At 37.3% G+C, this 26,500-nt stretch overlaps 1 protein-coding gene across 2 annotated transcripts in view; it reads left to right on the plus strand.

The window, feature by feature from the left end:
* gus (gustavus) overlaps positions 1-26,500 on the plus strand; it is a 306,026-nt gene that overhangs the window by 20,433 nt on the left and 259,093 nt on the right. For both annotated transcript variants that reach the window (XM_067085771.1, XM_067085772.1), the window contains exon 3: positions 16,107-16,161. In XM_067085771.1, coding sequence (XP_066941872.1) covers positions 16,107-16,161 — 55 coding nt within the window. The remainder of the gene's footprint in view (positions 1-16,106; positions 16,162-26,500) is intronic.

A 26,500-nucleotide genomic window follows, 5' to 3' on the forward strand; every position in this document is an offset into this window, starting at 1 on the left:
ACAGGTTTGTAATAGGAGGGTGGATGTATCATGTCTCCCCTCCCCTTCCGATTCCTTACCTATCCCGCCCTCACCTGGGGCCGACGAACAACAAAAATCCACTCGGGCTTTATTATTATTATTATTATTATTATTATTATTATTATTATTATTATTATTATTATTATTTTATATTTTGGGACCGTTTATGGACTAAACATCTGACTGTTGTTTGGATAGAAACGATCTCGAAGGGGGAAATTTAAAGTAAACTTGTCAAAATCATAAGGGGGAAATACTTAATTTGTAAGGTGTTCGCATCGAAGGGATATCAGAGCTGTCATATTCATTATTGCCATATGTTTGTTTCATCAGAAATAGTTCGTGAGACAAGTATTTTAATATCTGTCTTGAAGGAGGATTGAAAGCCGGTTAGATTTTGGCTTCTGTAGAGGATTATTGAATAAGGTAAAGCGTAAAGTTCAGAAAATGTGGGGTGAGTAGGATTTAGGTTTTACTTAACAGTGTCTATGTGTGTGTGTGTGTGAGAGAGAGAGAGAGAGAGAGAGAGAGAGAGAGAGAGAGTCAGTCAGTCAGTCAGTCCTTTTTTCCTCTAAACGTCTAATGTTTTAGATAGGTTTACAACACAGTATAGATAGGTTTGTAACACCATACTGTTCATCACTTTGAGAGAGAGAGAGAGAGAGAGAGAGAGAGAGAGAGAGAGAGAGAGAGAGAGAGACTTAAACTGGAAGGGAACCTTTAAGTGCCATTCATAATTCAGGACGACCCCTGTGTCTCTGGGTGGAAATTGATCGGGTATCCTCGGGTAAGCTTGGCCATCTTATCAAAGGGGGAAAAAATGGACGCGATGGATTGGCTCTTAAGTCACGTTTGATTTTGTCATTTATGGTGTACATGGTATCATATGTAATATGTATATATATATGTGTGTGTGTATGTGTGTGTGTGCATTCATATATTTATATTTTATATATTTTGCGTATTCGTGGCAGTCCATGTTCTAAGGATTTTTGTAGCTACTTATTTCTCTCACCGTTGACTTATGTTTTGCCCTTTTTATATCTTTCTATGTTTCATTTGTGGCTTTTTGTAATTTTTTCCTTCTTTGTATTGACAACTTGTTGTCGCTGTCGGAAAAAGCCTTCCCACCCCCACCCTCACTTTATTTATTTATATATATTTTACCCCTTCAGACTTCACATATTTGCTCAGATTTTTCCACCACTTGGGAATTCATGTAATCCGGTAGATTTTAGTATATAATATCTCAAACCTCGTCGTCGGCTCTTCATGAAATGAGAGGACGCCTCGCCGAGTCCTAATCCATGGATGCCATGATTGAAATTTTGATTGATTGCTTGACTGAGAGCTATGTTTGTCGCATCATTATTGCCAAATTGTGTATTGACATGTATAATCTGGTTGCGTATTATTCATCGAAATTCGATACGATGGTGCGAGCCCCCGCTAATGGGAGGGAGGGTTCTAATTTAGTTTTAGGTTTTAATCATCTAAGCTGGAATTTTGTTGTAGTTGGACTTCTTAATTGGGGCTCGTAAATGTTTTAACTTTGGATGTTGACGAGAGTTTTTCAATTGTATGTTGATGTCTCATATTGTATAGAGAATTTGAAGAGTAATCTAACACCAAGACGCTATTTTAATTTGTGAGATGTATTTACAGTTTATCGCACCATTTGTATTGCTTTATCATTGTGGAAAATGAAACTATACAAGAGTTTGCCGATTTCAGAATTATTATTATTATTATTATTAATATTATAATTATTATTATTATTATTATTATTATTATTATTATTATTATTATTATTATTATTCAGAAGATGAACCTATTCATATGGGACAACCCCACAGGGGCCATTGATTTGAAATTCAAGTTCCCAAAAAAATGGTGCTCATTAGGAAGTAGGAGAAGTTATAGGCTTTAAGAATAGTAGGAAAAGTCAGATGGCAGGAACGATATTGTGTGAAATAATACTATATGGGAAATTAAGGATGAGGAAATGATGAAGGGGAAATTGAGATGGCTTAGACTGGGCATGTCCTTTGCACTGCCTAGTGTCAAATGTGCTCGTGTGGGCACCTGAAGAGTAGGAAAAATCAGACCTGTATTGATATGAATTAGCTGGGAGACAGGAGGAGTGGAGAGTTTTGAAAGCACAGAGGCCCTTTACGTTTTTCTGTGGGCTGCCATACACACACACACACAGAAAGTTATTTAGCACCGTGTGAGAGACAAGAGTAATTTTATTTATGGCTCTCTTTGTAACCCTTTGTGTTACGGTATTTTATTCAGTGACTTTTTCACTCAATCTAACTAAATAACTAAGCAGACTCTCTCTCTCTCTCTCTCTCTCTCTCTCTCTCTCTCTCTCTCTCTCTCTCTCTCTCTCTCTCTCTTCTCCTTAGGTATATATGGACAAGCCGTTATAAATCCATATTTGATTGGCTATTGAGATCCCCTCTACCCCTCATCGGATTATGCAGGGATCCCAGCTGTCAGTTGATGAATCTTAGCTAGTGCCTGTATTATTATTATTATTATTATTATTATTATTATTATTATTATTATAGTTTACTTTATAATTGTGGATTATTATTATTATTATTATTATTATTATTATTATTATTATTATTATTATTATTATTATTATTATTATTATTATTATTATTATTATTATCGGTACTAAGGAGTTTGTCCTCAGTGTGGTTTGTCTCTGCATGTCCCCAGGATCACTTGGTAAGCAATGACCAGATTTTTATAAGTCTTGATGAAAATTGTTTTTGGGTGACCCCTCCAGGTGTCCAACTTGTGATGGGTACAGGTGAAGGTTGGGTGGCGTTTCGCCACAGAAACTCTAACTGTTCTATATTTGCATTAATGTCCGGCAAAAGTTCATCATGTGGATGAGACGTTCAGTGAAAGTTTCCTTGAAATTTCTTTAGAAACCGTTCGTCCGTCCTCGAGATGTTACGTTTGAAATTCATAAGTACAGAGAAAAGTGAAGCCAGATATATATGACGTTTGTCGCCGCAATTCAGTCACGAATTTCATTTTTTACTCAGAAGTTCCTAAACGTTAGAATACTTAAATTTAATAATGATGATGTATAATTAATTAAACGAGTTATATGGTCAGGGCGGAGGTATGAATCCTAGGATTCATATTATTCTTATTAGCGTATGCAATCGTCATTTTTAGATGTCTTTCTTAGTGTCACCATCACTATAGTGGTAGGCATTATTTAATATTTCTATAATATGATTTTATACCAACAGATTCAAGTCGCATATAGATAGGTAACGTTTAAGCATATTCAAGGTAAGAATCGTGATATTTGTAGACTCTTAAGATCAGTGGGTCAGATTGAGTTTTTGCTGAGAGGTAGAGTATTAGTAGTATTTACCGGACCACTGAGTTGAACCCTTCAAACAACCACCCGAAGGATTAGTTTAAACTATCAGTGAAGTGTGTAGTTTATTTACGAAATAAGGTGTAGGCGTAATGTCCCAAAATGTAACCAAATGCGAATGTTACATAGATGGACAAAGAATGAAAATATGAAGGTACAAGAAAAAGAATACTTCCGACTATGGAACGAACATAGATGTCCCGAGGAACTATTATGTCTATCAAGTTATGAAAGGAAAGAACGAATAAGAAGCTCCATTTATCTGTCAGAATATTATAGAACGCAGGCAGCGAAAGAAACTGCCCATTTCTGTCGATACCGGAAGGCCATAAATTTTTGCCCGAATGATATTAAAAAGAAAGAGAGAGAGAGAAAAAAAAGTTTTTGGGCGATCACAAAAACTGGTAATGGATGCGTCGTCCTCTTTTCTGCCGGATTCTTTTTCATTTCGGGCGATTGACTTGATTTTTCTGCCTTGAAGCTCGAGATAAGAGAATTATAGCTTCAGCGGATTGCGCGCCAGTGCCTGGAAGTGATGATAGCGTCCCTGGTCAATCTATAGGATGTTGAAGTAAGTGGTCTGTTTAATAGCGCCGTCTGGCGTGTCGTGTTGAAGATCAGTATTCCGGTTTAAGTTACACTTCACCACAGATTAATATTCCGTGTTAAGTTAAACTTCACCAAATGTGACTAATGAGGAAACTGTCGAGAGCGTGTCTAAAAAATGAGTGGGTCTGTTTCATTCTTTGATGCTGGACTTAAATTCTCTTTATAATGTTCATTTGGCCAGCTGGCTCTGTCCTATCTCACTGACGTTGGGTTGAAGTTTGGTGGGTTGTAGACTGAAAATATTTATTGTTCTCCCGCATTTGAGACATCGAAAAGAATGTAATTTCTTGTACTGTAGGTGGTGGTTGTTAAGCTTATTTTAACTTGTATATTATATATATATATATATATATATATATATATATATATATATATATATATATATATATATATATATATATATATATAGTGTGTGTGTGTGTGTCTGTGTACACGTACATTTCATCACTAGAATTCTAACGCTTATGAATAAAAATAATAAGTTCTTTCTTTTTATCAAAAGTAGCTCCTTCGTATTAGAAGGGGATCTTTGTTATGTTCATCATTACCTAACTATTTAGGGGACATGGTAACTAGGATTGTGCCATATTTATTATTACCATTAATTTGTTGTAAGTGAAGCAGGCCCTCTCACCCTTAGTCCTAAGGACAAAAGTAGAATGCAAAAACGAACGCCCAACCCCTAGATTGAAGCGACACGCCTGCCATTACAAAGAGGGTAAATGGTGAATGTAAAAATTATCCTCACGGCTGCTCTTATAAACCCAGGCCTTCCTTCTCATTATTAAGCTATTAGTTAATCTCAGAAGTCGAATTTTTTTAAGAAGGGAAAGTAGTCGGGGAGGGGGGAATTGGTTGGAACCCATACTTCAGTCTTGCTGTTCAGACCCTTACATTTAGTTGCCAGCGAAATGGGTAGGGCCAACCACTTGGCTCCTGTAATCTTTGCAAACTTAGCCGGATGAGTTCTCTCTCTCTCTCTCTCTCTCTCTCTCTCTCTCTCTTCCCCCCTGTGTATCGCTGGCTATCGGATTGTATGCGTTCTCATGCCACCCTGCTTCCCCGATCAATAAATGTAGGGTTCAATGGTCGAAAAGTAGTGGGTAGGGTGGGATGGGGTGGTAAGGGAATTGCGGAGGGGGAGGAGGTAGGGGAACGATTTTCAAGAAGGGCCCAGTGGAGGAAAGGAGGGGAAAGTTTTAGAGCGTTGTTTCGCTCAGATAAGGTATGGACGGGGCTTTTAGAGAGTTCAAGTTTTTTTTTTTTCATGTTACGTAAGGATTGGCTGATGTGAATCTCTCTCTCTCTCTCTCTCTCTCTCTCTCACACGTTGCAATTGTCTCTTTCGCACGCGCACACACGGTTTGTAAGAGAGTAGTCACTTTTAAACTGGTTCTAGTTACTCGTATCATGTTCTTCATCTGGCTATTATACTAACAGTTGGTTATTAGACTTATAATTACAGTTGAATAATTGATTTACATATTTTTCATTTTTAATATTAGGTTTGCAGAATTCATTTTTGTACTTCCAAGTATTTGCCTTGAAGAGTAGTGTTTTGTTCATGAATTCCTGTGTGTAAAATTATCCCAGTTGGACGAAGTTGTTCGCTTTACATAGGCTACATGTTAAAAGAAAAGCTGTGCATTATAAAACAGTTGTATGATACTTGTGCTTGTTTTGAAAGACATGCGCAGACACACACTAGGTTTTCTCATGATTAAATTAGCAAAATAGCCCTGTTTTCGGTTTCCCAGAATTGCTTAATCTGAAGACTTTGAAAAGGCGAAGCTAATCCCCACATTTTTGTATTGTTGGCTTTTGGCCTTAGGTTAGCGAATTGTGTTTTGTGGTTCCTTGTCTTTTGGCATATGCAAAAGCCATTTATTGGGTATATCAGGTGAGGGCGATTTGAAGTGAAGTTGCCCTTTCAGGTTATGTAAATAATTTTGTTGTAAGTTTGTCTGTTTAGCATAGTGATGTTTTTCCTCGTTGGCCAGTGGGCATAGTTATACCTTTTCTTTGAGGTAAATGAAACCTTTTATTGTATTAGATAGACAATTAATGTAGTAGAAACGTTATTTGGTATAACGATAATGGGATCTCCGTATTATGAGTTTAGAAACTTGTGGTTAGCGAAGAAAAACTGTAGCTAATGCATTTATATTTTGCTGACTGAAGAATCCTTTAGTTTGTCAGATGAAGGAAATATATTTATCCTACTAAATAAAGTAGCATACAGTACAAGTTTATTATGTACCTATAAGAATTTTCTGACCGTGAAAAAGATTTTTTTTATTAATCCTGTGACTGGGTGTTTGGCTTCCAAGTTAAGACGGGAAAGTCTTGTACCTGGAAGCCTCACTTCCAGTGGTATAACCTTGGTTAAAGTTTGCTTTGGGTGCTTCTGGTTTTCCAGTGCGAGTCGGTTCCTCTAATGGATTTAGTGTTAGTTCAGGGATGTACCGTTCTTTGTGATTTTTATTTCCCCTTTTAAGTTTGATTGTATCGTTCTTTGTGATTTTTTAAAATTTTATTTTCCCCTTCTAGGTTTGGTTTTCCGTATAAGATTTGGCTTAACCTTTGTGGGATTGAATGATGTTATTGAAATAAAGGAAATAAAGTTTTCCTGAAGCGACTCTGTTTTGTATGGGTAATGTTCATTTTTGGGTTTAAGGTCCCCCCATGGGGAAGCGACTCTGTTTTGTATGGGGAATGTTCATTTTTGGGTTTAAGGTCCCCCATGGGGAAGCGACTCTGTTTTGTATGGGGAATGTTCAATTTTGGGTTTAAGGTCTCCCCATGGGGAAGCGACTCTGTTTTGTATGGGGAATGTTCATTTTTGGGTTTAAGGTCCTATGGGGAAGGCTGCTCTGTTTGTATGGGTAATGTTCATTTTGTTTAAGGTCCTCCATGGGGAAGCGACTTGTTTTGTATGGGGAATGTTCATTTTTGTTTGTCCCCATGGGGGAAGGGGACTTGTTTTGTATGGGGAATGTTCATTTTTGTTTAAGGTCCCCCATGGGGAAGCGAATTTGTTTTGTATGGGGAATGTTCAATTTTGTTTAAGGTCTCCTGTTTTGGGGAAGCCGTTTCTACTTGTTTTGTATGGGTAATGTTCATTTTTGGGTTTAAGGTCCCCCCATGGGGAAGCGACTCTGTTTTGTAGGGGGAATGTTCATTTTTGGGTTTAAGGTCCCCTCATGGGGAAGCGACTCTGTTTTGTATGGGGAATGTTCAATTTTGTTTAAGGTCTCCCATGGGAAGTTGACTTGTTTTGTATGGGGAAATGTCATTTTTGTTTAAGGTCCCCTCATGGGGAAGTTGACTTGTTTTAGTATGGGGAATGTTCATTTTGCTTTGAAGACTTCATGGGAAGGACACCGTTTTGTATAGGGAGTGTTAATTTTTGGGTTTAAGTTCCCCGTGGGGAAGCGACTCTGCTTTGTAAGGGGAATGTTAATTTTCGGGTTTAAGGTCCCCCATGGGGAAGCGACTCTGTTTTGTATGGGGAATGTTTATTTTTAGGTTGAAGGTAATTTTTTTCTGTAATTTAGCTCTCTGTATTTGGTTTCATTCTCTAGTATAGTTATTTTTCTGTAATTTGAAGAATTTCCGTCTCATTTATTAATGGGATTTAGTTTTCACCATGAAATTTTATTTTTCCAAAGGCGTAAGATTTCTCGTGGAATTTTAGCCTTCGTGTTAGAAAGCAATTTTCGCTGCAGCATTTATTTTCTTTCTTTCGACTTCGACTTCTGACGTGAATTCCGTTTTCCTCCCAATCGATTTCTGCTTTTCATTGGGATATCAGTTACCTTGTGGAATTTTTCCTTTCCCAAATAGATTTACGTAGGTTTCCTCCTTGGATTTGATATTACTTAAAGGGTGTTGTATTGTGAGATATAATTTAACTGTTTGGATCACATTATAATTGTGGATTTAAAATTTTCCCATAGCATTAAATTTTACTTCTAGTTCGCCTCGTATGATATAATTTTTAAGGAGTTTTGGTGTCATCGTGGGATTTGATTTTTCGCCTTTATGGCTTTTTTTCCTTATGAAAACTAAACATTCCTCCCGGGATTCTGTTTTAAATTTAAGTGTAAATTCTTCTTTTGGGCTTCTGACTTTAAAGGGTTCGACGTTATCTTAGAAGGATTTTTTTGGGGGGCGGGGGAATCTTCCACTGGTATAGTTTTCCCGATTGGTTCAATTTTCAACTTAGGTTAATATTCCCCTCGGATTCTATATTATGTGCGGGAGTTAGTTTTCTTTTTACTTTCCTCGTGGGATTAAAACCTTTCTTTGGTTTGTTTTCCCCAAATGAATTCAGTATTCACATTGATTAATTTCCATTACGGATTCTGTATTATGAGAAATTTATTATTTTCCTGATTTTTCCCCCAAAACATTCGAGTGAGAATTAATTTTACCATCCTATGATTTTTCCCCCAAACATTCGAGTGAGAATTAATTTTATCATCTTCATGATTTTTCCCTCAAACATTTGAGTGAGAATTAATTTTATCATCATGATTTTCCCCCCAAAACATTCGAGTGAGAATTAACTTTATCTTCCTGATTTTCCCCCAAACATTCAAGGCTTCGGGTAAGATTCCGAGCGAGTGTGACCCGGCTATTGTGGGCTCCCTATCGCTGTGTTTGTTCACAGCCAGTAGCTGGAATCGCGTTTGTCATTTGCAGTGGGCGGAGTAAGGAAACGACGTAAGGAGCTGGGGAGGGAAAGGGGTGATGACTGGGAGGGGGAGAAGATGTGCAAAGGAATAGGGAAGAAGCTGGAAGGGAAGAAGGGATGGTAAGGGTTGACGTGGGAGGAGGAATGGAGAAAATTAATGATAGAAGGTAAGTGTTACTGTGCAAGAGATAGGAAAGAAATGGATAAGAATCTGTATTGGAAGATTAAATTGGAATGGATGGAATGAAAGGAGGAAATGAAGAAGGTGGAGATAGCAGAGGGTAAATGGTATTAGTATGGAAGGTAAGCGAGGGAAAATGGAATGGATTGGAATGGCCTCGGAAAGGAATGGCTTGATGAAAGAGGGTAAAGGAAGCTGGAATAAAGGATAAAGGGTGTTTAGATAAACGAGGGGAAAGGAAAGATGGAATAAAGGATAAAGGGTGTTTAGATAAACGAGGGGAAAGGAAAGATGGAATAAAGGATAAAGGGTGTTTAGGTAAAAGAGGGGAAATGGGAGATCGAATAAAGGATGAAAGGATGTTGGAAGAAAGTTGCGTTGTTAGGAATAAAAAGAGATGTTGGCCGAGGCCTGTCGTCGGTTTAGAATTGTTGAATATTTCACTTGTACCGGCCGCTGCCAACACCCTCCCCCTCCCCCTCCCCTCCCACTTTTCCACCACACCTTCCTATTCTCCCTGCCCCCATTCCCTTTTCCTCCTCATATCGATCGCTGGCACTCGCTCGATATCTCCACCCTTGTCTGTCCTTTCCTCTTCCATTCATTTCCTTGTGTTATACACCGCCCTCTCTCTCTCTCTCTCTCTCTCTCTCTCTCTCTCTCTCAGTAATAGAAGTTTGTCCATTTAAATTCATGGTTGTTTATATATTCGCAACTGCGCCTCGTTTTCTCTCTCTCTCTCTCTCTCTCTCTGTAATAAAGTTTGTCCATTTAAATTTGTGGTTGCTTATATATTCGTAAATGCTCTTCTCTCTCTCTCTCTCTCTCTCTCTCTCTCTCTCTCTCTCTCTCTCTCTCTCTCTCTCTCTTTTAGTAATAGGTTTGCCCATTTAAATTTATGGTTGCTTATATCTGTGTACTGCGCGTTCTCTCTCTCTCTCTCTCTCTCTCTCTCTCTCTCTCTCTCACGGCAAAGAGTCGTCACGGCAGTAGAAGTTTGTCCATTTAAACTCATGATTGCTTATATATTCGTAGCTGCGCCTCTCTCTCTCTCTCTCTCTCTCTCTCTCTCGGCAATAGAAGTTTGTCCATTTAAATTTATGATTGCTTATATATTTGTAACTGGACTTCATTTACAGGGAGTTTGATTCAAGTTATTTGGCTCACAGTTTATTCTGCTGTGTCACGACTGAAGTACAGTATACAGGTAGTGTTGTTTCCGTTGTTATCATTATCTCAAAGACCTTCAAGTATTTCTTTTTCATGATGGGATACATTCACAATGAACAAAGAAATGATAAGTAGCTTCCTTGAATATCTGAAAAAGTATGTGCAAAAACATAGTCTTCAAGAGAAGCCATGGGGAAAACAAGTGAATCGGGTTTAGTGCTTTTCGTGTTATGAAGTTTCCTCTTTATCCAACTCACATTTTGACTAAAACCCCTTTAATCCGCCATCTTTCAAGAGGCAAGTGAATACTCTCATTTGGGGTTGGCCTCTATAACGATATTCAGTCTTTCAAAAGGCGAGTTTATAGTGTCGGTGTTGGTTCGTGCTTATTATCCCTTTCCCCAGTGCTCTTTTTTTATCTATATCCTTTCATCTTTTATGAGCCTTTGTTTGAGTTAGGTTCCATTTATCTACCTTTTGTCTTTTTTTTTTTATTTTCTTTAAAGCTAGGTAAGGGCATTTTTAACTAATCCGTGCGTCGGACTTCATGTTAAAATACGAAAGAAAGAATGGTCATTGCATCACAGTGGGTCTTGGTTTTTTAAAATCAGAGAGAGAGAGAGAGAGAGAGAGAGAGAGAGAGAGAGAGAGAGAGAGAGAGAGAGAGAGATTTTTAGTAGTGCCTGTATCGATTGAGTGGGATGGGAACACTAGCTAGATCAATATTCTCATTAGTTGAGAGAGAGATGGTCAAATAAAGCCAATTATATATCAATATATATACAGTAATATAGACCCTTGCATACGTGCACGAATGTAAGTATGATGCAGAAGTGTAAAAAGGTTACTAGTCTAAGGTAAGGTGACTTACTTAACTTATGCGTGTCTTAACGCGCATGACTGAAAATGGTCTTGTGGTTGAAAGAAAGTTTTTCACGATTAGAATTGATATACGGGCTGCGATACACTTGAATACATAAAGTGGAAATGTTTGTAAGTTGAGAGTAAATGTATGCAATACTAAGGTGGTGAGGGTAAATGGTAAACAGGAAGGTGGAACAATCATTGATGATACGAATGTTGAAGAATGGAAACTTTGGTTCGTGTAGCTGTTTGGGATTGTGGTAGGATGAGAGAAGAGGCGAGTCCCAGAAAAAGTTTAGCAAGGAGAATAACACGATGTGAGCAAAACATTGGAAACATACTTGGAGTGTCTGTGGAAGTCATGGTGGAAATGTATGAAAGGATTGTTGAGCCAACTCTCCTTTATGGAAGTGAAGTGAATGAAAGAAAAGTAGGTTGAAGCTTGCGAGATAAAGTCTGCATAATCTTTTGTTGTGTAAAAACAATTGATAGGATTGGAAAAGTAGAGATAAGTAGAAATGGTAAAAGGGTTAGCTTAAGTGAAAAGATGAATCATTGTTTTGTGAAGATTGGTCATACAGGCAGAGTGGATGACGATAGGTAGGCTGTCCAAAATGCACTTAGGATGTCACACGGACTTAATTTCTTGATGCCGTAAACAGGCAATTTGATAAATTTTAGTCATGCGTTGAAGCATTTTGATAATATTGGAGTCATTGATTGTCAGCTTTCCATATATTTGGAGTAAAATACGGTAGTCTACTTTCTATAGGCCTTGCATTTGGTGAGACCAATACCTGATTATCTTGTAGTATGCAGACTAGGGAGACAGAGACATTCAGCGTTACTTTGGGGTGTCCAGGGCGGGCGAAGCTCCCCTGGCCAGGTCAGGGCACCGCACCCAAAGTCAGCGTTAGGAAGGTTAGGTCTGGTTAAGTCAGGACACGGCATTCTAGGAAAGATTAGGATTTCTCACGCCTACCCTTGTCTCTCTACTCTGAATACGCTCCATTTTTTTTGTTTATTTTTTACTACACAGAATAATGAAAGGGTTGGTTCCTAGATTGTGTAAAACTGTATAACATAAATCCAGTAGCACTAGTTATTCATGCTTCCGTTGTGCGGTTTTAAATTTCAATGGCGTCTAATGGAAACGGAAGAATGTAGCCGACCTTTCTTTGTGAGATTAAGAACGCGACGCCTTCACTTCATCTCCTTCTGGCCGTAATCGGAATTGTCTGGCAGGAAGATTTCAGAAAATGCACCTGTGTGACGGGGCCTGTAATATCCAGGCAGAGCGAGAGCGCATTGGTAATTGAGTGGCCCAGTTTGTGTGTATGTGTGTGTGTAAGAGAGAGTGAGTGTATGGGTATGTGTATGTGTAGGGGTTGAACGCGCAACTGATGAGACTTATGCTAGATGTTGAAGCCACTATTATTGTGGAATTTTTTGTACACAGCAAGTTGATTCACGGATTCATATGTTAAGTATGGATGCGTGTGTGTGTGTGTATGTATAATATATATATATATATATATATATATATATATATATATATATATATATATATATATATATATATATATATATATATATATATATATATATATATATATATATATATATATATATATATACAGTTATATGTTAGTGTTATTTCATGTTTTGGCATCGTATATATGGGGCGGTATTTAGAGAGAGAGAGAGAAACTGATTTTGATTTGAAAGCGACGTGGCATTAGTGCGATTTTATAGTTTATGCAAATTGTTCGAGCGGTCGAGTGAACAAGAGCATTGATTTCCTCTCCCAGTTCAAATCGATTTAGCAGTTGTCCCATTGTTCAGGGAATTGATGGAGTGGAGAGGACCTTTTAGGCCTCGGAGGCCGGTTTTTTTTATCCTTTTTTTGGGGGGTCTAGAAAAGGGCATTGACCTTCTCTTCACTATGGCTTCATCAAAAAGTATGCGATCTAAATGAATGTGTTTCAATAGAGACTTTGCACGCATGCAGTTGAAATGAAAATATTCAGTATAATTAATTTCAATGCGCTGGAGAAAGACAATGGTAGAAAGATTATAGAGTACGCGTTGGTTATAAAAAAAGGTAGGGCACGTAGGGTGGTAGTGCCGTCAGTGCACCTCATTCCTTTTACTGTACTTCCTTTCATATTCTTTCTTCCATCTTATTTTCCACCCTCTCCTAACAGTTGTTTCGTAGTGGAACTGCGAGGTTTTCCTCCCGTTACACCTTTCAAGCCTTTTTACTACCAATTTCCATTTCAGCGCTGGATGATCTCTTGACTCCCAGTGCTTGGCCTTTGGCCTAAATTCTATATTCTATTCTATTATGTGAAAAAAAGGCAGGAGTTTCGCAGGTCAAATATTTGTCTTCAGACATTGTGCATGAGTGCAAGGGATTTCGAAATACTCTTCTGATGGTCTTTGTCGAGTGCAAGAAGGCATTTGGCAGCGTCCAGACCAGTTTTATTGAAGGTCCTTGAAAATGATCTTCGAACGTGGTTTTCAGGTGAATTTGTAGTAAGTAACTGGGTGCAACAGAGGAACTTTAGGTCAACTTTGCTTACTACGCCTTTCATGGATTTTTTAATGAAAAAAGTGGTCTGCAAAGGAAGAGAAGGATTAGATTGTCATAATGAATGAAAGTTGACAGACTTGGGATATGCAGATATTGCTGTGTTAATCAGCAAAGCTCCACAAACTTGACAAAGCTTTTTAAGCAGAGTGCATCATATTCCTAAGAGATGGGACTCGAAGTCAAGTAATGAGGACAGTATGCACAGAGCGATGAATAAATTTAAATGAACTGATTCATGAGATTGAGTCTTTCAGATATTTGGGAACAGCGATACACAATACAGGTCACTGTAGTTCGAACGTAGTGAAAGATGAAAACAAGCAAATCAAACAATGGGACGAGTTAGTTTTGATCACATTTACCACCAAATTGCTCGTGTTGATCCCTGTTTACCGGTATTTAGGCGTGATTATCAATTTATCACATTTAACTCTATTTGTGGACATAATATGTTATTTCTTTATCTGTAGCAGGATATTATGTGTGTGTGAGAGAGAGAGAGAGAGAGAGAGAGATTTTAGATAATGTTAACTTATGTATTGCTAGGTTTCGTTTCTGACGTTAGATACTACGATCTTGTAAGGGTTTCAAAATATAGATGAATATTGACTGAATAAAAACCTTTATTGGGTATTTTACTTTATGGAAATAATTTTAGGTAATTTGAAGTCTCAGGGAACAGTAAAGAAGATAAACAACGTTTTCTTTATTTAAGATGAAAGACAAAAGGCAGTTTGATTTATCAGTCAAATCTTGTCGCTGATAGACGGAGCTTGGCCCGTCATCACAGGTTCTGACATTTGAAGGACATAAAGGTCACGTAGCGGATTCTCTGTAGCTGTTGAACATTTAATGAAGGAATCGCTTGTGTGTGTTTTCCAGGGATTGTCCCGGTCGCTGGGTGTACAGTGAGTTTAGAGGTCTTTTACAGATAGGCGGATTATATATTCATTCATTTAGGTGTGGTTAAAGTTGAAGGCGTAGCTTGTTTTATCTGTATATAATAGATGCCCTTGGTCAAGGATTTTTGAGACTTCTTTGGTATAACACGAACGCGCAGCACGCGCGCACACACACACACACACACACACACACACACACACACACACAATTGACATACAACACACACATATATATATATATATATATATATATATATATATATATATATATATATATAGAGAGAAGATAGAGAGAGAGAGAGAGAGAGAGATTTGAATTGAAGGTGTACAATGTGTCATCAGTAATCAATTTACTGTGCTGATTTCAACCATGAAGACTATTCCGAGCTCCTTCATTTTCCCGAATGTTCCTTTCATCTCTCTCTTATTAGTGACGAATGATGGGTTCGTCTATAGCATCGGGCATGGAGGATACTCGTAGTCCAAAAGGAAAGCTTAAGTGCAAGAAATTTAAACCGCGTAATTTTCTCTGTTTCTGGCCAAATATCGCTGTTTGTTTTAGATCGTATAAGCGATTCTAGTGTGCGTGCGTGTGTGTGTGTGTGTGTGTTTTATAATCATTCATTAGTCTTCCAGGTACAAGGTCACTCATTAATCCATTCATTTTGTTCCGGGTCTGAAATAGCGTGTGTAGTCGTAATCCAGGTGCTAAATCAATAGCTCCTTGCCATCCCTTGTGTAATGCAGTTCATTTATTAGTTTTCCAGATGGGTAAAATTGAATGTTTCGGATTTTAAAATTTAGATTTCAGTGGAGCGAAATCACTCTGTCGTTCATTCATGCATTTCATATGTAAAGTTATTCATTCATACGCTTGGTTATTTCTTTTTTTTTTTATTTGCAGATTCATTCATACATTACTTTTTTATATTTCAGACAGGAAGTCGTTGTTCATTTAAATGCAATATTGGTGGTTTGAAATCGGGAAATAAATCCTGGGGCCAAAATGATTCCCTTTTTAATCAGTGGGAAAGTCATTGTGTTCAAGGTGCACAATCATCATTCTTAAAAGCTTCTGTGTATATAAATTTATATTATTTAAAGACAAGTTACTGAGGCCTTACGGTGAAGAAAGCAACACTGGATGTGAAACGTGACTCCTCCTTTTTCAAAGGCTGGGTAATTTACTGCTCTCGTGGAGTTGTACATAGATTTTGTAATTTCATAAGTTATCAGGTACCTTGTATGGGGGTATTGCCGCTGCACCTCATGCGGTGCACTGTAGGCATTACTTGAGGTTCTTTGCAGCGTCCCTTCGGCCCCGTGCTGCAACCTTTTTCATTCCTTTTACTGTACCTCCCTTCACATTCTCTTTCTTCCATCTGTCTTTCCACCCTCTCATAACAGGTGTTTCGTAATGCCAGTTACTACATGGTAGCTTATAAGAATAAAATAGGATATATAATTTTGGTCAAAGGCCAAGCGCTGGGACCTCTGGGGTCATGACCGCAGAGATCCCAGCGCTTGGCCTTTGACCAAAATTATCCTATTCTATTCTTACAAATTACCAAGTAGTAATTGACATTATTAAATGTTGTTGCACATGTAAATGATCATCTTCTTAATCGCGCCTCCTCTTCTCGTTGCAGTTGGTGAGTGAGGATGTGACATTGACGACCATGTTGATTAAGAGGTTGTGTATCGGTAAGTATTTCAAATGTGGTTTTTATGTTGTCGGTGGTAATGTTTGGCAAGGATCAATCAGTGTTTACCATTCGCGAATCCAATTATAATAAATAAGTTACACCATAGTTTCGGGAATGTCTTATGTTCCTCACCCAGTAAGTATGACGTAAGTTTCCGAAATCTCCAAGATTCAGTCACGTCTAACAAATGACTATTAGTGACTTGTGTGTTTGGAAAATATATGATGTAAAAATTTAGGCCAAAGAAAAGCAATATTCCACAAACAGTAAACAAAATAACAGTACCAATAGCTTAGGATTGTCTTTTTTTTTTAATGTTTGTGGACGGTAGTTTGTCTCCGGCCTAAACTTTGACATCGTTTATTTGTCAAACACACAAGTCACCAATAACCATTTGTTAGACGTGACTGAATCTTGAAATGGAAACTTACGTGTATTTACTGGGTGAAGAAACAGGAAATTTAACCAAGTATGCTTGCTTCAGCTCTGTGTAGCTGCTAGTACTGTACTTTCCCGAAACTATGATGTAATTTATTTATTAAATAATGGGATTCGCGAATGGTAAACATTGATTAATCCTTGCCAAAATTCGTGTTCAAGTCTCAAGGGGTATCTGTCCGTAAGTTCTGATAAAGCAAAGTGATTGTGAATAGAAAAGGAGCTGGAGTTCTCCAGTGGAATCTGTTCATTCGTTCTGATAGAGCAAGATGATTGGAAGTTGAGAAAGAGGTGGGGAATTCGAAAGTCGAACGTTTAAAGGGGCTAATATTATTTTTTCATATTGAACCTCTGAGAAAGTAAACCATTATACTGCGTGATAACAGCATCTCGCTGCACTGAGCATTGCAGCCTTGGGAAAACAATTTCCGTAGCGGTGCCTGCGGGAAGCATTTTCCCGAGGTGCAACGGAGTACCGGGACCTTTCCCTGGAAAAAGCTGGACACCTTATCTTGAAAACTACCCATAGAATTTTCTTGAAAAAATCTTGTTTCCCACATCCAAATTACAATGGAGGTTCTAACAAATTTAACCTACCAAACCTAACCTAACGTAACCTAGTGGCATGGCAGAAAAACCGGGCTGGTGCAATACTAGCATACATCTCAGGAATTTGCCTCCGGGAAAGGAGTTACTACGGAAGAAAGGACTTGAGTGGAGCAAAATCAAGGGCAAAACTGAGAAAATTTAATGAGGCGGATCTCCCACAATATCCCATTTTCACGATTCACCCCACAAAAATGGTCATTGCCATAGAAATTTTTACATTGAAACTGATATACAGTAAGTTTACAAAATCTGGAACAGAAATAATAATTTGAATTATATCGTTTGATTCGTCTGGAATAACTCCATATCGCTGTTTATCTTTGACTTGCGCTAGACTGTCAATAACAATTTTTGCACTGAAACCGGTATGCGGTAAGGTTGCAAAATTAGGAACAGAAGTAATAATTTGAATCACATCTTTTGAGTTGTAAGGAATAACTGTTTATCTCTGTTTATCTTTGACTTGCACTATATTGTGTCACTGTCAAGGCTTTTTTTTTTTTTTATCAACTCTAGAACTAGAAGAGAAAGACGTAAAAAGAGCGCCAGTATAAAATATACTGCTAGGAAAAACAAAACGTCGGGGACATTCATGGGATCATGATGGGAAAACAGATAAGGTAGGACAGTATCAGATTCTACCAACAATGTGGCTGGTGACGTAAAGCAAGAGATAGAATATAGACGCATATTCGTCGTATATAGATCTGTAATGCAATCTTCCAAGGCGCAAGGAGAACTGGAGTGTTAGCCAGTGGTTTAGGTTATCCTTGTTGTACTTTAAATAATTTTCGTTGAAACGCCAAAGAACACGGTCTTCGTCGAATTATTAAAAGGTTTGAGACATAGTTGCAAATTGCTGTGTCTGTGGTCATATATGGGGTTGATTTTAAAAATTATTCTCGTTTTCAGTAGTTAAATATTGAAACCAGATACGAACGAAGACTGTAAGTACCTGACCAGTGTCTTAAATTTAAGATTCAGTAATTAAAACGTTTTTGTATGGCCAAAGAACGCGGAAAGTTAAAAGGTACCTCTTCAAATGTTAATTTGTCTTTGGCCTTTTAGATTCTCTAGTTGACTTTACAGCTGTAGAAACACTCTCCCGACGTCAGAGATGAGGAAGCCGCCGATATCTTTTTGTGATCCGAACATGGCTCCTTTCCAGAATGTAGAAAGAAGGATCTGTGTGATGGGAGAATCAGAATTCCTCCCCCCTATTTTTTTTTCTTCCCCAATTCCCTCCTTCCTGCCCCCTTCCACCCTATTGTGCCCTATGAATCGGGTGGGTGATCTGGAACTTCAGCCAGACACCTCAGTGTCGCGTCGTGTACTGGAATCATAGACTGGAGTCATGTACTGGAATCATAGACTGGAGTCATGTACTGGAATCATAGACTGGAGTCATGTACTGGAATCATAGACTGGAGTCATGTACTGGAATCATAGACTGGAGTCATGTACTGGAATCATAGACAGTAGTACTGGAGTCATGTACTGGAATCATAGACTGGAGTCATGTACTGGAATCATAGACTGGAGTCATGTACTGGAATCATAGACTGGAGTCATGTACTGGAATCATAGACTGGAGTCATGTACTGGAATCATAGACTGGAGTCATGTACTGGAATCATAGACTGGAATCATAGACTGGAGTCATGTACTGGAATCATGTACTGGAATCATGTACTGGAATCATATACTGGAGTCATGTACTGGAGTGATGTACTGGAACTTCAGCCAGACACCTCAATGTCGCGTCGTGTACTGGAATTGCGTATTGGAGTCATGTACTGGAATCATATACTGGGGTCATGTACTGGAATCATATACTGGAGTCATGTAGTGGAATCGTGTACAGGTGTCATGTACTGGAGTCATGTACTGGAATCGTGTACTGGAATGAAACGTCTCGATTCTCGCCAGCTGCTGGGAACGACGTCTGTTTATTGTTGGGTTTTGGAGAGTAAACCAAGAACGTTACTACTTCAGAGTGAAGGGGACTTTTTGTATAATACTTGATTCTACCTATTTATTTTTCGTTTTGCTTTTTATTGCTAGTCGTTGTTGTGATGCTACGAAAGTGTATTTTGGTTAAAAGCGTATCTTACTTTTGTCGCAGTTTGAGTGTTTCTCTCCAGACTTTCTATATTATCTGCCTTTTTAGAATACACGTTTTAGCCAAATTGCCAATACTTCACGTCAGGTAAACTCAAGCAATTTCTCTCTCTCTCTCTCTCTCTCTCTCTCTCTCTCTCTCTCTCTCTCTCTCGTCTGAACGAAATGAGATCAATTAACTAATCCGCAACGTTCCTGCTTTCATTATATCGACTTGCTACAACGAGAGAAACTAATAATTAAAAATAGTAAAAAATGAAATTGTCCAGATGCGTTTCTTATTTGATTTTAAAGACGTGTGTGTCTTCTTTTCAGAAGTACTAAAATTGTGGGGATTAGATCTAATGTTATGCTATTTTAACGGATGTAACACTGAAATTTTAGCAAAGGAAAACAAAATTTAGAATACGATTTAACTTCGACAGTTGAAATTATCAACGTGGCTGAAAATGACCAAGAGTGCAGTCAAGTTTCGCCATTTTGTAATACTTAATAGGTTAAATGGATGAGAGAGAGAGAGAGAGAGAGAGAGAGAGAGAGAGAGAGAGTAGCCATTGAGTGATGCAAGTTGTTCAGCCACTTTAATGTTCCCGGTTCCATGACTTGCCCTGTTGAGTTGAAAACATTCCTCCATGCAACGAGCCTTTGTTTGGAAAGACCTCTTGTCTTATTTATTCATTTGTCTTTTCTCGTGGAGAGGCCGCTTTTCCTAGGAGGGACTAGTTAGAGGGAAAACAAGACAAGACAGCGGCAGTCAGCAGTCACGTCCTCGTTCGTTTTGCTGAATCAGAAAGGAAACTCCTCTACAACCCCTCCCTTAACCACCCTCCAAACTCCCACCCCTTGGAAAACCCGTTTCTCTGTTTACGGACCGGTTCCCCGGGGGAACAAATTATCGTCACTACTACGTTCATTCTCGAAAATGCTGAGGGGAAAAATTACTTTACGCATGCGCAGAAACATGAACTTGTCGGGTCCTTTTACATATACAGTTTATACTGTGACATTTGCTTTTCTATTTTGGTATGCCGTTTGGTTCCTTCTCAATATTCTTTTTATTCTGGAAGTTTCAAGAAACGAACTATTAAAACTCTTTGAGAGCAGAGTGAAGAAAGGTATTTAAAGGTAAAAAGATATGTAAAAGAAAAGAGTTGGGGTCCATACACTGTGTACTCTGTAGGGAGGTAGTGCCTTCAGTGAACCTCATACGGTGCACTGTAGGCATTACTTAGGTTCTTTGCAGCTTCCCTTCGGCCCCTAGCTGCAACCCCTTACATTCCTTGTACTGTACCTCTCATACTCTCTTTTTTCCATCTTACTTTCCACCCTCTCCTAACAATTGTTTCATAATGCAGCTGCGATGTTTTCCTCCTGTTACACCTTTCAGACCTTTTGACCGGTAAATTAAGGTATTATGGAGAAAGTTTTGAAGGCTGGTGGAGGTTGGGATGAAGCGTTCCAAAGTGATCTATCCCTAACTCACCCACCCTAATAGTGTTATTTTTCTCGGATGGAGTAGTTGAGTTTATGCTTTTATAGGAGACAAATGCCTCTTTGCAGAGAGAAGATAATGTTTCTTTGTTTAAATTTAGAATTTATGTGTACGTTGATTTGCGGATATGATTTCTTTATTCGTTTCTCACTAGTATTTTTTTTTTATTCTATATGCAAAGAGAACATTCTCATCTCCTTACTCGTAGTGTTTCATTGTCCTTCCTTTTTTTTTTTTCTCTCCGTCATTATCGTCTTCCGTATGTTGCTCCTGCTATTGTCCTTACTTCTCTTCCTCCATTTCCTCTTGGTTTTCTTTTCAGTTCCTTCTCTTCCTTCACGTCCTTTCTTCCTTCTTTTTTTTTTATCAATTTTTTTCTTCCAGGTCTTCCGTCGACTCATCCGTCATATTTTTCCTTAATGAAATAACTTTTTAAAAAATTCTGGTTCCTCATACTGCTGAGGATTTGTTGACTTGAGAAAGTTTGTTTTTTCGACCTCAGTTGTTCTCGAGTCGTTTGTATCATTAGTAAAATACAGTTAGAAAGGTCCATTATTCAAAACATTTGTAGTCTTGTCTCTACAATGGGATACACTGCATTTTTAATTCCTAAAAGATAAAAAAAAATGTATAAAGAAAGTCTTTTGAAAAACTATAGAAATTATCAAGAAAACTTTAAAAACTATAAAAATTCTGAAAAAAACTTTTTCAAAAACTATTTTATTCATGTCAGATTATCAGAGCTCATTGTTAAGCAAGCATATCAATTACTCTTAGTGTATACCGAAACAGACCTTCGCATATCATCGGTATAAAAAGAAAGGAATTTTCCTTTTCTCGGAAATGTTGCTGTGGCGAATCCCCGACCTTTGGAGTGCCAGTTTCTCCGCTGTTGTCCACTTTGTAAATGAAAGTTCACTTCAGAAAACTTTTGAATGAGCTCGAGTACGTGTTTGGATGCGTGTTTGCCTTCGCTCTCGGGGCAGGCACGTGCTTGCCGATTGTTGTGAAACTCGTACCAAGGTGTTGCCGAACCCTGGTCAGAGTTGACAAAGGACCCGAGTTGTCTAGGTATGAGGAGCGGCCGTGTTTTCTTTAAGACAAGTGATTGATGGACATATTTTCTTTAAAACAAATGATTGAGGGACATATTTTCTTTATAACAAATGATTGATGGACATATTTCCTTTAAAACAAATGACCGATGGACATATTTTCTTTAAAACAAATTACTGACGGACATATTGTCTTTAAAACAAGTAATCGATGGACATATTTTCTTTAAAACAAATGATTGATGGTCATATTTTCTTTAAAACAAATGATTGCTGGTCATATTTTCTTTAAAACAAATGATTGATGGTCATATTTTCTTTAAAACAAATGATTGATGGACATATTTTCTTTAAAACAAGTGATCGATGGACTTATTTTCTTTAAAACAAGTGATCGATGGACATATTTTCTTTAAAAAAATGATTGATGGTCATATTTTCTTTAAAACAAGTAATTGATGGGCATATTTTCTTTAAAACAAGTGATTGATGGACATATTTTCTTTAAAACAAATGATTGATGGACATATTTTCTTTAAAACAAATGACTGATGGACATATTTTCTTTAAAACAAATGATTAATGGACATATTTTCTTTAAAACAAATAACTGATGGACATATTTTCTTTAAAACAAACGATTGATGGACAGAGAGAGAGAGAGAGAAGGGGAGGGGGAATTGGTTTTAGAGCTTTTATAAGGTTAAATAGGTCTCTAAAGATGTCATCTGACGTGATAAGAATTAGAAAAGACATGAATAATACATGAGGAAAAAACTGGTTGTTTGGCAGATGTAAGTAGTATAAAGACCTGCAATAATACGGATTGTGTCAGATGTAGGAGTTTTGGAGGGAATGGGGTAAAATCTCCGAAAAACGAGAACGAGAAAATATGGCAGTATAGGAGGGAAAGATTGATGTAAGTAGGACGGCTATTAGGAAGGTTTGTGAAAATTATAAGTGGGACGTCGACATTTTTTCTTTGATGGATTTGGCAATCTGTAGGGTGAATAAAGTTAGGCGAGATGAAAGGTAGGAGGAGACCGAGGGGAGGCGGGGTTGGAAAGGAAGAGGAGAATGATGAGGGGGGTCAGGAGTAGGTCGGAAGGTGGGAGGGTGGCATTGGCACGGTGCCATCTCCCTATTCCTTCCAGCGGATCCCTTGCAGAGTCCTCCTCCTCCTCCTCCTCCTCCTCCTCCTCCTCCTCCTCCTCCTCCCCTCCTCCTCCTCCTCCTCCTCCTCCTCCTCCTCCTCCTCCTCCTCCTCCATTCGGCTTTCTCCCTTTATCCTTTCCTCCTCCCTTTCTTTCCTCTTCTTGGCTCCGGTGTCGTTTTAAAAAGCTACGGGGCTTCCTCGCGATGCTGGCCGATGGAGAGACCGTGGATTATGCCAGGGTTTTCCTCATAATGTTGATCTAGGAGTCATCTCGTGAGATGGTTTAGTTTAGAGGCGGGGGGAGGGGGTCCATGTTTGCTGTGGCACGGCGTTAATAATGATAATAATAATAATAATAATAATAATAATGAGGAGGTGTTTTGAGTGCGAGTTTGATACTGTTTGGAATCCTTAGTAAAATGCTTTACATGTAAATTTACTAGATGATTAGGCAGCTCATTTCGCAGATTTTCCTGAGTGTCTGCCTAAATTTTCAAGTCTCTCTCTCTCTCTCTCTCTCTCTCTCTCTCTCTCTCTCTCTCTCTCTCTCTCTTCACACAAGATACTGTTTGTAATTTTTCATTCAGCAATCTACCTGAACTCTCTGTCTCTCACAAAAAACACACACACACACACACACACACACACACACACACACACACACACACACACACACACACACACACAAGCGCGCGCGCACGGTAGTAATCAGCAGGATCTGCGTAGCTGAATATTTTAATAGTTTATTTCACGGTACGCGACCCATGAAAATGATTCCAGCGCACCTGCATTCCAGGCGTAATTATGTTTGTTCATAAAGTATGGAACGGGAGGAGGTCTCTGGAATAGTTGACTCTGTTGGAGATATACCTCCTTGTTGTTGTCTATAAGGGTTATTTTTCCTTGGCACTTTATCAGTACGTTAACTGCAAATGCTGTTTGGGTTGGTGGTGGTTCTATTTTTGTTTCATTCTGTGCTCGTTTATTTTCGAACCTAAATTGTGTCTGTTTTTTCTTTCCATCATTTGGTTTTGGTTTTAACCTCTTCCCTTTTCATCTGTGTGTGTGTGTTTTTTTATTCCTCTGTCACTTTTTGTATGGTAGTTTGTTTTCGAACCTAAATTGTATATATAATGTTTTCCTAAGTTGTATAATGTTTTCATCATTTTTTTTATTTTACTCCATTTTCATTTATCTTTCCTTTGGTTTTCCCTAAAAAGACTTGATTGGATTTTAATCTTACTCCACTTTCATTGTCTTTTCTTTGGTTTTCCTAAAAAAGACTTGATTGATTTTAATCTTACTCCATTTTATTGTCTTTTCGTTTTCCTAAAAAGACTTGATTGATTTTAATCTTACTCCATTTTTATTGTCTTTTCTTTGGTTTTCCCTAAAAAGACTTGATTGGATTTTAATCTTACTCCATTTTCATTGTCTTTTCTTTGGTTTTCCTTAAAAAGACTTGATTGGATTTTAATCTTACTCCATTTTCATTGTCTTTTCTTTGGTTTTCCTAAAAGACTTGATTGGATTTAATCTTACTCCATTTTCATTTTCTTTTCTTTGGTTTTCCCTAAAAAGACTTGATTGGATTTTAATCTTACTCCATTTTCATTGTCTTTTCTTTGGTTTTCCCTAAAAAGACTTGATTGGATTTTAATCTTACTCCATTTTTATTGTCTTTTCTTTGGTTTTCCCTAAAAAGACTTGATTGGATTTTAATCTTACTCCATTTTCATTGTCTTTTCTTTGGTTTTCCCTAAAAAGACTTGATTGATTTTAATCTTACTCCATTTCATTGTCTTTTGGTTTTCCCTAAAAAGACTTGATTGGATTTTAATCTTACTCCATTTTCATTTTCTTTTTTGGTTTCCCTAAAAAGACTTGATTGGATTTTAATCTTACTCCATTTTCGTTGTCTTTTCTTTGGTTTTCCCTAAAAAGACTTGATTGGATTTTAATCTTACTCCATTTTCGTTGTCTTTTCTTTGGTTTTCCCTAAAAGACTTGATTGGATTCAATCTTACTCCATTTTATTGTCTTTCTTTGGTTTTCCCTAAAAAGACTTGATTGGATTTAATCTTACTCCATTTTATTGTCTTTTTTTTGGTTTTCCTAAAAGACTTGATTGGATTTTTTAATCTTACTCCATTTTTATTGTCTTTTCTTTGGTTTTCCCTAAAAGACTTGATTGGATTTAATCTTACTCCATTTTTATTGTCTTTTCTTTTGGTTTTCCTAAAAAGACTTGATTGGATTTTAATCTTACTCCATTTTCATTGTCTTTTCTTTGGTTTTCCCTAAAAAGACTTGATTGGATTTAATCTTACTCCATTTTCATTTTCTTTTCTTTGGTTTTCCTAAAAAGTTGATTGGATTTTAATCTTACTCCATTTTCATTGTCTTTTCTTTGGTTTTCCCTAAAAAGACTTGATTGGATTTTAATCTTACTCCATTTTCATTGTCTTTTCTTTGGTTTTCCCTAAAAAGACTTGATTGGATTTTAATCTTACTCCATTTTCATTTTCTTTTCTTTGGTTTTCCCTAAAAAGACTTGATTGGAAACTCTTCGAATTTTAGGCAAAAAAAAAATAATAATAATAATAAATAAATAAATAAAAATAATGTGAAGTGTACTAGAAAAGTAACCCGTGCCAATGTTAGTTTTTGAAAAACAATAGCATTTTTTAATGGAATTGTTAAGCTGTTGGAAATGATCTTGCCTCAAATTTCCGTTACGGATAATAAACCCGGAACAGAGTTGACATTTACAAACGCTGAGTTTCATAGTTGCAGGAAAGATTGAGTAGGACGTTGTTATTGTGAAAGGCTGTGGATTCTGTACATAAGCAAAAATAACTGAAGGATAAAGAAGCGCTGTGGGTTGCCGGCCCCAAAGGAGTGACAAAACCGTATCATAAGAATTGAGAAGCATATAAATGTCACAAGTAGCGTCGTCGTGATTTTAATATGCAGTAATATGTTCATCTCTCTGTAAGATTAAGTAACGGAAGACCAAAGATCTCTGTTGAGTATTATGTAATGTTTTGGATTCAAGAAATTTTGTTAACATTTAGCAATCTTGAAATAACACTCTAAGCACAGTTCTATGTGTGTGTGTGTGTATATATATTTATATATATATATATATATATATATATATATATATATATATATATATGTATATATATATATATATATATTATATATATACATACATATATATATATATATATGTATATATATATGTATATATAATATGTATATATATATATATATATATATATATATATATATATATATATATATATATATATATGTGTTATGAGTAAAAATACAGAGTAATCAAATATGAATTAAAAACCATACTAAATTACAGCATGACTTGTTGACTGATATTAGATTTACTATATTATATGATATATATGTATTTTACTTCCTGGATCTTGTCCAACAATCTAAAACC

Source organism: Macrobrachium rosenbergii, chromosome 42 (genome assembly GCF_040412425.1).
Source record: "Macrobrachium rosenbergii isolate ZJJX-2024 chromosome 42, ASM4041242v1, whole genome shotgun sequence".
Lineage (NCBI taxonomy): Eukaryota > Metazoa > Arthropoda > Malacostraca > Decapoda > Palaemonidae > Macrobrachium > Macrobrachium rosenbergii.